A 16177-nucleotide genomic window follows, 5' to 3' on the forward strand; every position below is an offset into this window, starting at 1 on the left:
TTTTTGCAATGTTTCACGGTGTCTGTAAAACGTTGATGTACCATCGTAGCAGTTTCGTGCACATATGAACTAGGGATGGGACGATTACCGGTTTCACTATAAACCATGATAAAATGTACTGACAGTTAGTATTAACATTTAAAATCGTATTATCATTAAAACCGTGTTTGATTATCGCGATTTTAATAACTCACTTAATAACAGGCTGACGCAGGCGCGGCGCGCAATGTTGTTGTTTTTTATTAGAGAAGGAATGGCGGAAGGCATAAAAATATTATCAAACTCAGTAAACAATAAATCAACTCTGATTTAATTTTCAATACAATCGAAAACGGAGACGCAAGACGGCAAGTTGTATTTGAATGAAACGAGAGAGTGTGTGCACCGTTGTGATACATGCGCGCTGTGTTATAATGCGTTGTTATTGACGACGGTCATTTTAAGGAAGGAAATGCCACAGAATATAATCTTGCTTAAAAAACTGCATAGAGCTGCTTGTTTTATTTGTTGTTTGTTGATTCTCAAATATAAAACTTGTTGAAATGTTTTCAGTGTGAGCATCAGTTCTTGAACACTTTCATCTCGTTTTAACAAAACCATGATAATATTGATAATTCCAATAATTTTGGTCACTATTATCGTGATATGAAATTTTCATACGGTCCCATCCCTAATATGAACGTCATGGCAACGCAAAGTACCTCAAGCGGAAAACACCTGACGTAACATGTAAATGCACATAACTAACGTAAATCAAGATAGTATGCATAGGCCACGAAGTGCTGGCGAAATAACACATTAGCAGACCGGAGGGAATAATATGGATTTTTTTCCAGAAAACTTCTTGCACAAAATAAATTCAAGAATTTTCAAGGACCTGCATCTATGCATGTTTATTTAAAAAAAAATTCCAAGGCTTTGAATTGTTTTTTTCAGATTCATAAATTTTTAAGGATTTCAAGAACCCAGAGTAATATAGTGAAATATTGTTATTATTATTTATTTAAAAAATATTTTCATATATTTTAAAATGTGATTTGTTTCTTGTGTTGGCAAGGCTGAATTATCCTTGTAGTATGCTTATTTGGTGCTCATTTTTTTCTTGTTGAAAACAGTAATACATTTGTTCCAGGATTCTTTGATAATGCATCTTTGCTGAATAAATGTTAATTATAAAAACGATATTACTGACTCAAAACGTAGAAAATAAATAAATAAATAAATAAATAAATATATATTTATTAATATAATATATATTTATTAATATAATATATATAATTATTTTTTATACATATATTTATATTATTATATAAAAAAAAAGAAAAAGAAAAAAGTCCTGGTTGTACATTACCTTTAGATAATAAACCAGTAGTTCATTAAGGGCAGGGTCAGCGTTGAGATTGACCAGGAAGCACTTATCTTCTCCAACCTTGATACCAGAAGATTGCAGAGAGATGCCAAGGCTCTCCAGTTGTTTTTGTCTCTCCTATGCAGAACAAAACCCCAAGGCAAGAAGAACATGAGTGTCCACTTCTGTGTTTGATTGATGGTGTTATGGCACATGAACTACAAAGTAACCAGACATAAACAAATTTACGATCCAGACAAAACAGTGCAAATTATTGTGGAGGTTACTTGTGCAATTTCCTCAGTCTTCCTCAGCTTCTCTTCCCAGGTGACCGTCATCTCCTGTATCAACTTTTCAGACTCCTCCAGTCTATCCTTCAGCTCTGGCGCCTTCATAGACTAAGGAGGAACATGACAGGTTCCTAAAACATTGTTTTTGACCTTTTGCAACAAAACACCAAGAAAAAGTGTCTACCTCAGCCTGCGTCAACTGATCTCGCAGTTTCTCCACCTCCTCTCGGAGTTCCCGGATGATCCTGGCGTTGGGGTCTTCGTTGACCACGGCGTGGTTGACGATGCTCTTTGCTCGGTCTGCATAGCGTAACGTTGACAGCGTCTCATCGTAATTATCGGCCGCAGGGCTCACGGTGGCAACCATGGCAGTCCGACTGTTTCCACCCAGACTGTCCTGCGGTTACACCAGAAGGACAGACATTATACATTTAAAATTGTGTGTGGCAGTGGTTTGGAAAAAGTAAAAAAATTCTGTGGAAACTCTCTCTCTCCCCGTGTTTACCGGACAGAATGAGTGTTCATACCTTGAGTAGCCATGTCAGCACTGAATCTCTGTAGGGCACAAACTTGTTCTTGTTCTTTCCAGCACCCTGTTCTGCCAAAGCTGAGATCACCAAACCCAGAGTGGTTAAAGACCTGTCCAGTGTGGAGAGAAAAGATAGAAATGGGAAAAAAATAAGAGAGAGAGAAACAGACCGAGACACAGAACACAGAGAAATATGCACCTGCAGGCCAAAAATCCTTCACCAGATTTATAAACCTTCCTCAGAACAAACAGTGCCCTTAGATGCGGCCATTTTAACAAGACTGATTCTCCACAGTATAAAACTCCTCTCTCAGCCACAGAAAAAAAGAACACCACAAATCAATGTAGCAAAATACTTTCTTAGGTGACTAAAAGACACAGTATTAGAGAGGAGCTTCACATTGTAAATGAAGAGTACGTCTACATAAAAGATCAGACGTATTTCAACAGTTTTTTTCCATGATATGTGGCCTTTAAAATTCAAAGCACCCATCCAACAGAAAAGGAAACGCCTCAATTCAGTGCCATAGGAAAACATTCAGAGGTGACTCAGATATTCAGAGACTTAAGCAAAAGAATCTGGGTCAGGTATTCATAAAGAAAATGAAGAAGATTTTTGGATCTTCTAATTCTTACATTATTATTAAATATTAATAATTATTATACAATTATTATAATTTAAATATAATATTATATTATTCATTTAATTATATATATATATATATATATATATATATATATATATATATAAAATTGTATTATTAAAAAAAATAGTTAAATTAAAAAATAATTATTATTAAATGGTAATTAATATATTATACTGAATTGATTAATTTAATATTAATAATTATTGTACAATGTATAATATAGTATAATATAATATAATTAATAACATAAATAATATAAATAATATAAAATAATATAATATAACATAATGCAAAACATTTCCTAAAAATTATGTCCTAATGCAGAAAAGCTTAAATGTCTTTTTTTTTATGCTTCCTTTTTAGGTTTCAATTTCTTCAAGTTAAATAAAAGTTATTATTTTTCAGAATGCAATATGACCTTGTTCTTGACAGCTTCTGTAAAATTCATACAAACCTTCTGTAGGTTGGTGCATTAAGTGAAAAAAGTACCAAGACAAAACAGACTTAATAAAAAAAGACAAAGTAATCATGCAGAATGAGGCATGAGTGCACACACTTGTTGATGTTGCTGCCTTCCTTGAGCCGCTCGCCTGCAGCGCCTGTCTTTGCAGCTCTCTCACTTCCTGCCAGGTCCACCAAACCCAGCTTACTCACCTTTTCCCCACTTGTCTGTAGAAAGAGAGAGAGTACAAACAAAGAAAAGAGAAATGCTGTTCAAAATGTAATACTAGCAAGCATACTAACTGCAGAGTATACACCGCCAACTTTTTTTTAATAGTATGTCACATGACCTCATTACATGTCTCTTTCCATGAATGGCGCCTACCGCCTAGTTATTCTGGAAATAAAAAGCAAACTAACGGTGGCGGGAACTAATAATTAAAGGAAAAAGCAACATAATAATCCCTCACTACTGAACATTTCCATGGTTGTCAAGCCTCTCTGTGCTTGTCCTTAGAAATCCAGGGAAATGGCTTCAAACGTTAAATTTGTGTATGAATGACCATGCTGGACAAATTCTGGTGAGCTGTCCTATATTACGAAGGAACAATGGCAAGAGAGGCTATGGCAGGCCATGGACAAGCATCCATTGTTCTCCTCTCTATTGCACAGCATTGGACGAGTATGTGGGGTGGAGTTCCTTTATATGGCCCAGCATCAGACCTTACTGTACACAATCCCCCTGTTTGAGCATCAGAGATGAGGTTTAATTGAGAGGAGACGCAAAGAGATGCGAGCGGGAGGCGAGAGGATATGGGAAGTTGTGAGGGGGGCTGGGAGCTGGACCGAGATTACAGTGCATTTCAACAACAAAGAGAGTCCTTGTGTTGCGAAAGCTTCAGGCTCCAAATGCACATGGGCTGAGAATACAGAATCATATAGAGCTGGAGTTCATTCGTTAATCTTAAATCAACTAGCAGGCAAATTCTGTACTTTTTTAGCATTTTATTTTCCTCCCCCTCAACAAGTTACTTTTTAATGACCCATTTTTTTCCACCTCCTTGCTGACCTTCAGAATTAAAAGGCTGTTCTTGCAGCTGTAACTTTAACACTTTATATATGTGAATGACCTCTGCAAGTTAACTCCTCAGAACACCTTAGCACTTGCATGGCAACACCCTGACAACCACCCAGACCACCCTAGCAACCATATAGCTATGTGTTTACCCCTCAGAACAACTTAAAAACAGAATAGCAACACCCTGACAACCACCCAGAACACCTTAGCAACTTTATAGCTATGAATTAACCACTTAGAATAGAAACTACAGGGCAACACTGACAACCACCCAGAACACCCTAGCAACACCCTGACAACCACCCAGAACACCTTAGCAACTGTTTAGCTATGAATTAACCACTCAGACCATCTTAGAAACTACAGAGCAGCACTGACAACAACCCAGAACACCTTAGCAACTGTGTATCTATGAATTAACCACTCAGAACATCTGAGAGACTACATGGCAACATCCTGACAACCACCCAGGACACTCTAGCAACCATATAGCTATGCATTAACCCCTCAAAACATCATAGCAACTGCAAAGCAATCCCCTAACAATCACCATGCCCTAGTAATCACATAGCCATGCATAACCCTTCAGAACACCTTAGAAACTACATGGCAGCACCCTAACAACCCCTCAGGATACTTTACTATACTTTAACTTCTCAGAACACCTTAGAAACTGTATAGCAATGCCACCAACCATTCAGAACACTCTGGCAACATAATAGCTACAGGGTAGCAGAACACCTTACCAAACTCATAGCAACACCCAAACAACCACCCTAGCATCTACATTGCTTGCTACACATTAACCCCTTAGAATATATTAGCAACTGCATAGAAACACCCTGCCAACCAACCAAAAAAACTCGGCAAACGCATAACTATGCCCTAACCCCTCAGAACACCTTAGCAACTGCATAGCAACACAATGGAAGAACTGCTAGCGTTGGATAGTGGCGAGTTTGCGCGGCCAAGCAAAGACAATGTAAAAATCTTTTTTTTAAAGTTATTTTCCATTATATGATTTAAACATATTTTAAACAAAAGAACATGGAAATCAGAGGTAATCCACTGCCCTTCCTTCTCCAGCAGTCGTGTATCCACACAGAGCTGTTTGCATGGGAAACCACAGCATGCAAAAGGCAGCACTGATGACTGCGCTGGAAAAATACACACATCATTACTTATCAACGGCTGAGCTGACAAACACCACATTCATTAGGGCTGGGCCTGGTGTGTGTACATGCAGGCTAATACTTTATCATTGCTCTGTTTTAGTGACAACATGCTAAGTTGAGATCTCTGCTGTCGTCTTGAGTGCACCTGTTGAGTGACCAACGCTGTCCAGACTCTGATGAATTATAGATTAGGGACTGGACACGAGTCGAGTCAGGTGATCATGACATACGTCACAAAAGAAAAACGCAGTGACACCAGGACAGTGCCAGAGGAGATCAGTTGACGTCTAAACTCGGATACTCTATAATTTATTCATCAATTTTCCTGCTATTTGCATGAGCTCTTCCCATGCTCACGATAAAGCCGAAAAGAGAAGGTTACCGTGGGCCGGAGGGCACTAAATAGTAAAGTACACACAATTCACTTTTTATTTACTCATTCCAAACCTATATGCTTTGATTGACAGTTATAGTCACAGAGATCTTTGAAGCTGAATCAATTAAACGACTTATGCAACATTATAAATAGGAAAAATCCTTTAATGATTTAAGTGAACGGAAGAAAAGCAAGGGGGGTGTCATATAAATCTAAAAGGGAAAATTTTAGACTGAACACTGGACTGTGCCAACACAGGTCCACATCAGCTGATAAAAGGTATTCAAATACATCCATCTATGAGATCATCAGGGCTGGACACAATGACTCATCTCTCAACCTTCCCCTTCCCGCAGTACTTGGCTTTATTTCATGAGGACCTAGCAAGAACATCCAAGATCCAGGTTTTATCAGCAGACAACAGAAGCAGGACTATTCCCAAATTAAATAAAACAATTAAAGAGGAAGGTATCAGGGAAAACATGGTTGCTGACTCTGACTCTCGTGCAACACAATGCTCCCAAAACCAGGCCACCCAGACCATTTATAATAAGGAGCTGCAAAACATGTAAATCAGAGATCATGATTGTAAAGTATAAAATATATTAACATTTGACCACCCACATTTACATATCAATGTTTAGTCATTATTCAGAAACTTGACCCAGCCTGAGAAACAAACTATGCTGGTATGCAAAGTCAATCATAAGGGATGTAATCTACATGCAAAAGTCTAAAAGGGTACAATAGCAAAAACTGATGGGGGGAAATTATCATGATTATGAGTTTTATGGTGCAAAAAAAAAACATTGACTAACATTAGAGGTGGACATTAAAAAAAAAAAACCCTTGAAACTTGAGTTTGACCCATTTAAGTGATTTTCCACTTGTCTTATCTTGTATCTAAATCTTAATCTATGTAAATCAGTTTTGAGCTTCAGAACAGTGTGTTTAAGTGTGGTCTTACCCCTGAATGCAGGTCCTTCAGCGTGTGCGTGAGGATGATATTGAAAACCGCATGGGAGCGACTGCTCTCTTCATTCATATTGGTGGCCGCCACAGTGCGGGATTTATTCCCCTCAGACATCAGGGACTCTATGTCCTTTGAGTTGGAAAAAGGACATGATTAGAATCTCAGATGTATTTTAAAGGTCAGAACAACTGCACACTTATGTACACAATTTTTTTTTTTTTGCTCAAAGAAATAAAATGAGAAGAGAAAAGAAAAGAAAAGCAGTAAAGATGTCCTGAATACAGCTTCTAAAAATAAGGCATGCACAATGCTAATGAAATATGGTTACTGCAAAGTAACTTGTTTTTAGGTTTTGAAATGACTTCCACACTGGAATCTGTGGAATTCTACAGAATGGATTTAGGTTTGGAAGAATATGTTCATCCAAAATATTCAACACATTTAATCCAATTAAATTCAATTTACTTCAGTATAATTAATAAATGAACAGGCAAAGGATATGCAAAAAACTATTTTGAACAACAACAAAAAAAACGTTCATCAAATTCTGCAAAAATCTGTGGAAATTTTCTGCAAATTCTGTGCAAGCTTTTGAATGACTAAGATTTCCATAATACCAAAAAATTCAGCAGTGACACATGTAATCTCGTGAACTGACTACAAACATTCCTAAAGCAGGATTTGCTCAGCATCAACTATAGACCCAAAAAGGGGATAAATTAACCACATGACTAACCGAATGACAGAATGTATTGTAAAAAAAGAAAAAAGAAAAAAAAGAGGTGAAAGGTTAATGATTGTGCGAAGTGCTTGTCATTCTCCCATTACAGAAATCAAAGTTGTGTCACCTTGTAACTTTCAACCGCAAGTCTGGACAGACCATCAACATAAGGCCCCAAAACTTTATGTTCTCTCACTCTCAAGGCTTGTCGACTCCTGTAGGAACAAAGCAAACGGATATTGTGTAAGATCGACATTAACAGCTGAGTACAGCTCAGAGATTGAACATAAGACAAAATAGGCTTCACCCTTTGGGGTCCAACAGGTCCCGGACTTTCTCGTTGTAGATTTCCATAAAAGAGACTTCTACGGTGAAGCTCTCTTCCTCTCGCTGGTGTTGTATGGTCCGGTCAAACAGAGAACTGCAGAGTCTGGGGATCAAACCAGGCTGGTCCACCGAACCCATCATGGTGTACGACTTTCCAGAGCCTGAGGGAAATGACATCACAGCAGACAAGAAATCATCTCATGCTACTTAATTGGGCTGCTGTCACTTTAATACTGAATGCATGGATCCAATATAGACTACTGGTTACACACACGTTTTCTTTCTCAACTGTTTACAACCGACTGCATTTACTAGGACACTCTATGTATAGGCTATTTGACCGTTCAGGAGCCAATCTGAACCCACAGTATACTTGGCTTATGCATGTTCTGCTCCGTCTTGGAGCGCACGTGCAGAAAGCGGCCTGGGAAACAATATCTCTTTCGCGGCTTAATTTGCTTTTAATGACACTGTTTGTTGTAAGTCGCTTTGGATAAAAGCGTCTGCTAAATGACTAAATGTTTAATATCAGGAACGTCCTGCAGTTTAGCAACAGCAGACTGCATTTTACAACACTTATTCAGCTGATTTGGATGTTAAGTTTGGCTTAGGGAGGATTGAAAGTGCACCGCTGAATCGTTTTCATAATCGTTGGAAGACAAAATAGAAATAGAAAATCAATAACGATTAATCACACAGCCCTAGTTCAGAGTGCTTTGAAAACATGAGCAAAGGTCACTGTGTACAAAATATTACTCACCAGTCTGCCCATAAGCAAAAATACAGGCGTTGTAACCCTGAAAAGCATTGTGCAAAAGACTCTCCCCAAGGCACTGAAACACTACATCTTGACCTGTAAAAATACGATTGAATGACAATTAAGATGAAGTCTTTAGGGGTGAATCTCACAAAACCTTAAAAGAACATATCAAAGTGATATTTCACCCTAAAATGACAATTAAGCTAAATTAAGGTCATGGTCCTAAAATAGGCTTCACTGAATTCTTCTGAATGATTCGTCATGAGAAGGAGAGGATGTGTATGTGGAAAAGGGGAAAAACAGGAGAACGTAATGCATTTCAACAAATACTGTAAAAAAAAAAAAAAATGTTACAGAATGTAAAACCTATAGATCCATTTGATAATGAGAACTGGGAGGTAAAATGAGCTTGTCATTAAATAATGTCACTAAAAATAGGATTCATGGTACATGGTTCAAAATTTTGCTAAAAGACAATATAGCAACAAAATACATCTAGCCTAACTGTCAACAAAACTTTGCTTAGCCTTTATTTTACACAGATGCATAAAACAAATTGTCTTAAAGCAAAATCATTTTAAGAATTAATTTTTGGAATCACTTTGTCCCAACGAAAAAGTACCAAACGTTGTCTGTAATTGTATTGTAAACTTCAAGGTGACACATTATAGATTTTCTGGAAAAACCTTGTTAGTGCAGATGAGCTTGATGTGTAAACAAAACCTTATCTTCAGTAGCACCAGCACAAAAACCATCATAACAAGATGATACAGATGAGATGCTTGGTACTGAACCAAGAAATAAACAAAGTGGCTTCTTCAAGAAATGTTTGCAGAAACTGACCAGCAAACTTCTCTGTCTCAGACTCATCCATCGACCAAAAACAGTGGTCATAGGCGAAGGTCTTAAAAGAGAGAGAGAAATATGGTTTTGTTATGCTCATATCAAACTCAAACTCATATTTTCATGATGCACTCATGTTTCGTTTCAAAGTGAAATGAGTGCTGTACCTTTGGCTGACCCCTGCTGCAAGTTGATCCAAGGAGAGGGTGCATATGGGAAAAAGATGGAAAAATAGAGCTTGTTAAAAAAAATATAAAATAAATGTATAAGAATACATATAGATTATAATAAAATATAAAATCAGAACATGTTTACTTGAACATGATATCATGATGATACCATTAACACCATGTTGTACATATACCAGGATTCAGTAGTACCATGGTATTTTTAGAAGTACACTGGAGTACTAGTATTTATGTATGTATGTATGTATGTATGTATGTATGTATGTATGTATGTATGTATGTATGTATGTATGTATGCATGTATGTATGTATGTATGTTTTTTTTTTTTAGGGCTGCACAATATCGAAAAAAAAATGCGATAACTCATTAAATAATGTGATATTTGATTTGCGATTCAATAATGCTTAAAGTGTAAAATAAACTTAAATTATCTTTAAATTTGGTTAAAATTATAAGAAAAACTCAACTTCTGAAAATTAACAGCAGTGTTTTACTGTAGCATAAGAAGTGTTATTTTAACATCAGTGTAAACCACATGGTTTAGGGTTTCAGGTAGGCCTACATTAGGTTTAACAACAGAAACTGAATAAACAAATGTAAAAATAAAACGCTGCTTAGATTTCCCTGTATGAATGAAATGTATACTGATTCTTATTTAAGCTACAAAAGTTATTTAGCCAGGAGCAGTGAGTGATTTTCTCTTTGTCTTTTGTTCATGACCCCAGTTATTGCAAGCTGTTGCAATATGCATATAGCGATATATACATTTGCGATATTTCGATATAATGTGCAGCCCTAATATATATATATATATCCAGCATTATCCAAATTCACTAACTCACAGCTGACCAAAATAGCATGTCATCACCCTGAGCGCACTCAAATGGGAACTAGGAACTGCCGGCTCTGCACACAATCACACATCCTGAGCGAATCCATGTCATCAGTTGTACTTTGCTCAGTGGACCTGAACACAAACAGCCCGTCTCTCACTGAGAAAGCCTTGCCGTTTACAGGGTAAATATGCATTTGGAGCCCTGACTCAAATGTTGTGTTATCTGTAGAGGGCACCTCAATGGCTTTGCACGGCACTCTGTGAACACAATGACCTATATAAGCATTACTGACAGACTATGGGAGCATATTGAAGGATCCTAATCACTCACAGAAGACTGTGCCTTTCCAGGCCCAATTAATTCAATTCAATTCTGATGTTGTTCTCTGGGTAATGAAAAACCACTAATGCAAAATGCAAAGCTCTGTTCCAAACCATAATGGGCGGCCTAAACAATGAACAAAATTGAGGGAAACTTCAGTTTTAAATATAAACTAAATATACATTTCAGTAAAAAGGCAACTAAAAATAGTTAATGCTATTTTACCCAATATTTCTTTGTATCATGAGCTTTTAATAGACATTAAAAATGATTTTTTTAAATATACATTATTAATATAAAAATGTATTATAAATAAATAAAATTATAATCAAAATTAGTGAAAAGTGGTCTGTGGAAAAACTACTTTGGAATACTATGCACTGATGAATCAATAATAAGCCAAGAAAAAAAAAAAGTGTATAAAAAGCAAATGGGGTCAATTTCAATTTCAAGCTGACTTTAAGAATCTCATAACTATTGGTCTCTTCTATGATGTGCAATTATTCCCTATTTGTTCATGCCCTCTGCACATATAACCGAATCTTCAACAATGGCGACCCTTTTTATAATCCCAATCTAGAAAATTCTACACCCATGAGAGTTTATGGAAATCACCGAAGCGTGTACAGCCACACAGTGAGCAAACGAAAAAGCGAGGGATGGAAAGCTGGGAAAACAAAATATGCCTAGATTCAGTTCCAACGACCCCAGGCTCAGCTTGTCGTTTAAAATCAGGCCATGCCACACTTGTAGTATAAGTAGTTGCACGATGACGTCCCCCCTGTCACACCACGCTGAGAACTGGGGGAGATGTTGGCCCTTGAAGGATGTGTCAAGCTGAGCTTCATCTCAAGTTCCTGGAGGAGGGTTGAGCAAACGGGGTGGACAAACACACATGGCAGCTGTAAATCTGTAACACTAAAAATAAGGTTTCTGAGTGACAGTCCCTCAGTTCTGATGTCGAAATAAAGATATGGATATTCTTAGAAAATTATCCTGTCTCCATGCTATCTGTTACCCAAAATCTTCCGTTGGAAGTCTTTCATCTATCACTGCAGGGCATAAACTGTGCGTCATGGCTAACAGATTTTTCAGGGTATACAAATCAAATTTCAAGCATCGCAGGAACAAAATGCATGTTTTCCAAGACACCTAAAGGACAGATTACTAAGGAGATCTCCACCAAACCTCTACAGCCAAGAGTGCAGCCTGAGGTAGGTATGTGTGTAATCGTGAATGAGTTCAATGGGTTGTGTGCTACACCCAGACTGCTAACGCTCGCAGCTCCCGCCGGTGGCACCTCCTTTCCCAAACAGCCATTACAAGCCCTAGTGACTTTGACCTTGTACTATCTGGCATAGCCTATACTACCATACCTCTGCTCACATCTTATCATATCTGATTCGCCAACATGACAAATACAATGACATACAGGCGATGACAGAATGGACAAAGTACTGAAATTAATCATATTAATCACACTATCATCTTTAAATTATATTATCCGTCTTCATCATTCTGAGCACAATTGTATAGTTTTGAACATACAATGTTGATTAAATGCACTCTCCTAAACGGTCTAGCCTACTCTTATTCACGTAGGGTTGGTAAATCATTTTTTGTGAATCGTTTGTTTGGTTGATTTGTGTGAATGAATAAGTTCAAATAAATAGTGATTGAAATGGAGTACCTGCATTGTCTTAATAGGAGCAAAATATTTAGTTAAATGCTGCTGTTCATCACTTGACTAATTTATATAATTTAAGGCGTTTTCTAGTTTAATTCAGTGTAAATTTGTGTGTACAATTTTATGCGGTCAACATATGACATTTTTATAGTTTATTTGCTAGAAAAATACTGCTCTGATTGCAGAATATATTCTGACATATTAAAAATAACACCAAAATGTAAAAAACATTTTTTTTAAATAAAATTAAAACATTTAAAAAATGTTAAAGAATTAAATAATTAAATCAAAAAAATAATTAAATCAAACAACATAAATAAATTTTTTTTTAAATATATTTTAACACAAATTGGGTGTTTAGGTATAAAATTGGTAGTAAATCTTGCTAGAAAAATACTGCTCTGATTGCAGAATATAATCTGATATAATAGAAATAAAGCAAAATCAAAAATAAATTAAATAAAATCAATTAAAATAAAAAATAATATTAAATAAAAAAAAACACAGATTAGATGTTTAGGTATAAGCTGGAGAAAATCAAATCGGTGCTTTGATAAAAGAGCAAAGTTAGATTCATGTTTTTGATTGTCCAATGACGGCAGCCATGACAACCCAATGACAACCTCAGGAAAGCTGGCAGCTGCTCCCAAGTTCCCAGTCTGGTTTCTAAACAGTGTTCAACTAAACCCACAATGCATCACTCTGTGTTTTCCTAACACGGCTGTCCTGTACATTTGCACCGACTGGAATCGCCCCTGAGCCAACTGTACAAATGAAAAATGCGTATGCTTTGTCTCTATGCCTGTGCCTGCTTTCTCTACAGGAGACAGAGGCATGTGGTGGTTATAACCCAAAAATGCCTTAGTGACAGGTGAGACCAATCGCTGAGAGATACCCAAGCTAGAACTGGGATCAGCGCTGTGGTGCAGTTAATCACACGAGTTCTCTCATGATGTCATCGAGTAGCCTCGCGAGTTATCCTGTACGTTGCTTTATGACATTGTTTTTGTCGGAGTGAGTCAGAGGCTTCCTGATATGAGGCAGCACTGACTGAGCAGAGTCCTCAGCTTCTGGGGAAGACACAAACTCTTACTTTCTTTAGCAGTCGCACACACAAAAACATTCATTTAGAGAGTGACGGTTTGGCAGCGTGCAGCACAGGCTCTCGCATGAGACCCTTCCCCCAAACCACAACAAGTCTTGCAGTTAGGGCTGGACGAGCATTAACAAAATGACGTCTGAATATAAATACAGAATGTTTAAAGTAACAATGTTTAAAGCAACAAGTACAGAAAATTTTTTAATGTTGAATACAAAAAAGAACAATATAGCCTACTTAATCATAATTAATATTTTTAATACACTACCGTTCAAAGTCAGTATGATTTTTTTAACAGAAATAGATGTTTTTCTACAGCAAGGGTGCACTAAATATAGTTAAAAACTTTCAAATTATTAGATAAAAATCTGTTTCAAACAAATGCTGTTCTTTTAACTTTCTATTCAAAGAATTCTGGGAAAGTGTTTCCACAAAAAATATTAAACAGCACATTGGTTTTTAACTGATAATAATAAGAAATGTTACTTAAGCTTCAAATTAGCATATTATAATGATTTCTGAAGGATCATTGTGACACTAAAGACTGGAGTAATAACAAACATTTTAAAGCATGTAAAAATACCACACACAGGCCCTGTTTACACCTGGTATTAAGATACGTTTTGGTCAATCGGATCCTCGTTTACATCTGGTATTTTAATCCGTCTGTTTTGTCCACTTTCAACCACTTCTGTCCTGATTTCTTTGAGAGGAGGGTCTATAAGCGGGTAAACGTATCTGTGTTTTTAAGATGTTTCGATCTAATGGACAAAATAAGCTTGCACAATTAACATATGAACGTGACCGGAGACGACGGAAAAACATACAGAGAGCAGCAGCTTCAGTTTCCAACAAAGTTTAAATCCCATCTGGCTAGCGCGCTTTTCATAATGTTTACGCATTGGCTCAGTAGCTGGAGAGTAGGCTTTTGTGGCTTTTCGAACACATTCGACCACATGATTGTTTACGCTATTAAAGCAATCCAGTCTAATGCGTTTTTGACTACCTCTGGAATTGGTCGAAAATGGATAAGCTTAAAAACATTTTAGACTCTGTTTACTCCTGTATTTAGCATCATCCACTTAGTATGATCCAATCGACCAAAACACATCTTATTACCAGGTGTAAACAGGCCCACAGACTTCCCATGAACATCAAGTGAACGAATCACTTGATCACTTTCAACCAGATCACTGAAAGTGACAGTGAAAAGAACTGATTTATAGAAATTAATTTTATCAGCAATCTTGCTACGTACTGATATACGTAGGAGGGAACTAAACTAGTGGTGTGGTCTTCTGGGAACAACATAATTGCCAAATAAAAAGCATTTTAAAATCAATGCAATAATCATAATCTTGTTGAACTCTAAAATATCTATAAAGAATAGATTACTGCATTTAAGTTTAGTAAATCTTTTCTCGTTGAAAGCATGAAATGATATGTCAAATGACTTTAAGTGAATAATTAAATGTTTTCCACCCTTACAAAATATACAGTGGTTCAAAAATTAACTTTGTTTGCAACACATAACACCACATAATAACAAAAAAATTCACCACAAATGGTTACTACTTTTTTATAGTTGCACTTTTATTATCCAAGGAACTGTCTATAGGGGAGGAGGCTGCAATGAAAGACTGTGTCAACAGTGTCGTCCCTTCCCCCACTCTCTGCATCACTCCATTGGCGCTGCAAACAATGAGGAAATCACCACTCCGCCTTGGTGCTATAATAGTATACAAATGAAACCGAGACCAAAGCACCACAGGCAGAAAATAAAAACCACATTTGAAACCACTGGAGAGAAAACCCACCATATACAGTCTAAGAAGTGGTGTTCGATTTGCAAACTAACAAACAAGCCACTGGCCTCGATCTGTCTTCAAATGGCATCAAACACACATTTAATTCCTCCGCATTCAATCAGGCTTTCATGCAAACTCAGGGTGCATTCCAGAAACATGCTTGCGATTCCATTTCGTGCAACTTAATGGATTCACTCATTGCCTCATCGGACTATCTCAATATTCCTAATAGGGCCGAATTCTTCAGGAAAGCATTTCCTACGGAGAACCGTTTAAATCTCTCCTTCAAGAGTGTATCGACCACTCCGAATTAAAGTGTCGACGCAAGGCCAGGACTGTAAATCCCCATGTCTTTGTCTGCATTCTTGAAGGGGCTCAAGTCTGAGAACAAGGGGGAGGAAGGAATGAACCTCGATTATGGTCCACTGCAGCCTTCTCATGGGATAGTGACGTACGCTACGGTGACAGCTGTCAGTGCGAGTATGCCAGAGACCGAGGGTTCTGCCAAACACAGTCTAACACCTCATGGCCGGCATTCGCATGACAGGCTAGTCAGAAAGACAACCTGAATGTGCACCCAGAAACACATGAACTGCCCTTCAGCTCTCGAGGTCTGAGATCGAGTCATTTAAAAAATGTGCTTCCGCTTCAGTTGCTTGCAAATACGCAGCCCGTGACTAGGAAAGATGATGTTCTGTACTTTTTACCTAAATTATAATCCACTAGATT

At 37.2% G+C, this 16177-nt stretch overlaps 1 protein-coding gene across 4 annotated transcripts in view; it reads right to left on the bottom strand.

Annotated features, from left to right (window-relative positions):
* The window catches only part of kif13ba (kinesin family member 13Ba), a 45512-nt gene that overhangs the window by 18440 nt on the left and 10895 nt on the right, over positions 1-16177 (bottom strand). For all 4 annotated transcript variants that reach the window (XM_081347464.1, XM_081347462.1, XM_081347463.1 and 1 more), the window contains exons 3-13: positions 9676-9691; positions 9509-9569; positions 8666-8758; positions 7886-8066; positions 7706-7793; positions 6852-6986; positions 3371-3483; positions 2166-2277; positions 1823-2035; positions 1636-1746; positions 1352-1486 (exon numbers count right to left, since the gene is read on the bottom strand). In XM_081347464.1, coding sequence (XP_081203590.1) covers positions 1352-1486; positions 1636-1746; positions 1823-2035; positions 2166-2277; positions 3371-3483; positions 6852-6986; positions 7706-7793; positions 7886-8066; positions 8666-8758; positions 9509-9569; positions 9676-9691 — 1258 coding nt within the window. The remainder of the gene's footprint in view (positions 1-1351; positions 1487-1635; positions 1747-1822; positions 2036-2165; positions 2278-3370; positions 3484-6851; positions 6987-7705; positions 7794-7885; positions 8067-8665; positions 8759-9508; positions 9570-9675; positions 9692-16177) is intronic.

The sequence above is a fragment of the Scardinius erythrophthalmus genome (assembly GCF_964197995.2).
Source record: "Scardinius erythrophthalmus genome assembly, chromosome: 19".
NCBI classification, from domain to species: domain Eukaryota; kingdom Metazoa; phylum Chordata; class Actinopteri; order Cypriniformes; family Leuciscidae; genus Scardinius; species Scardinius erythrophthalmus.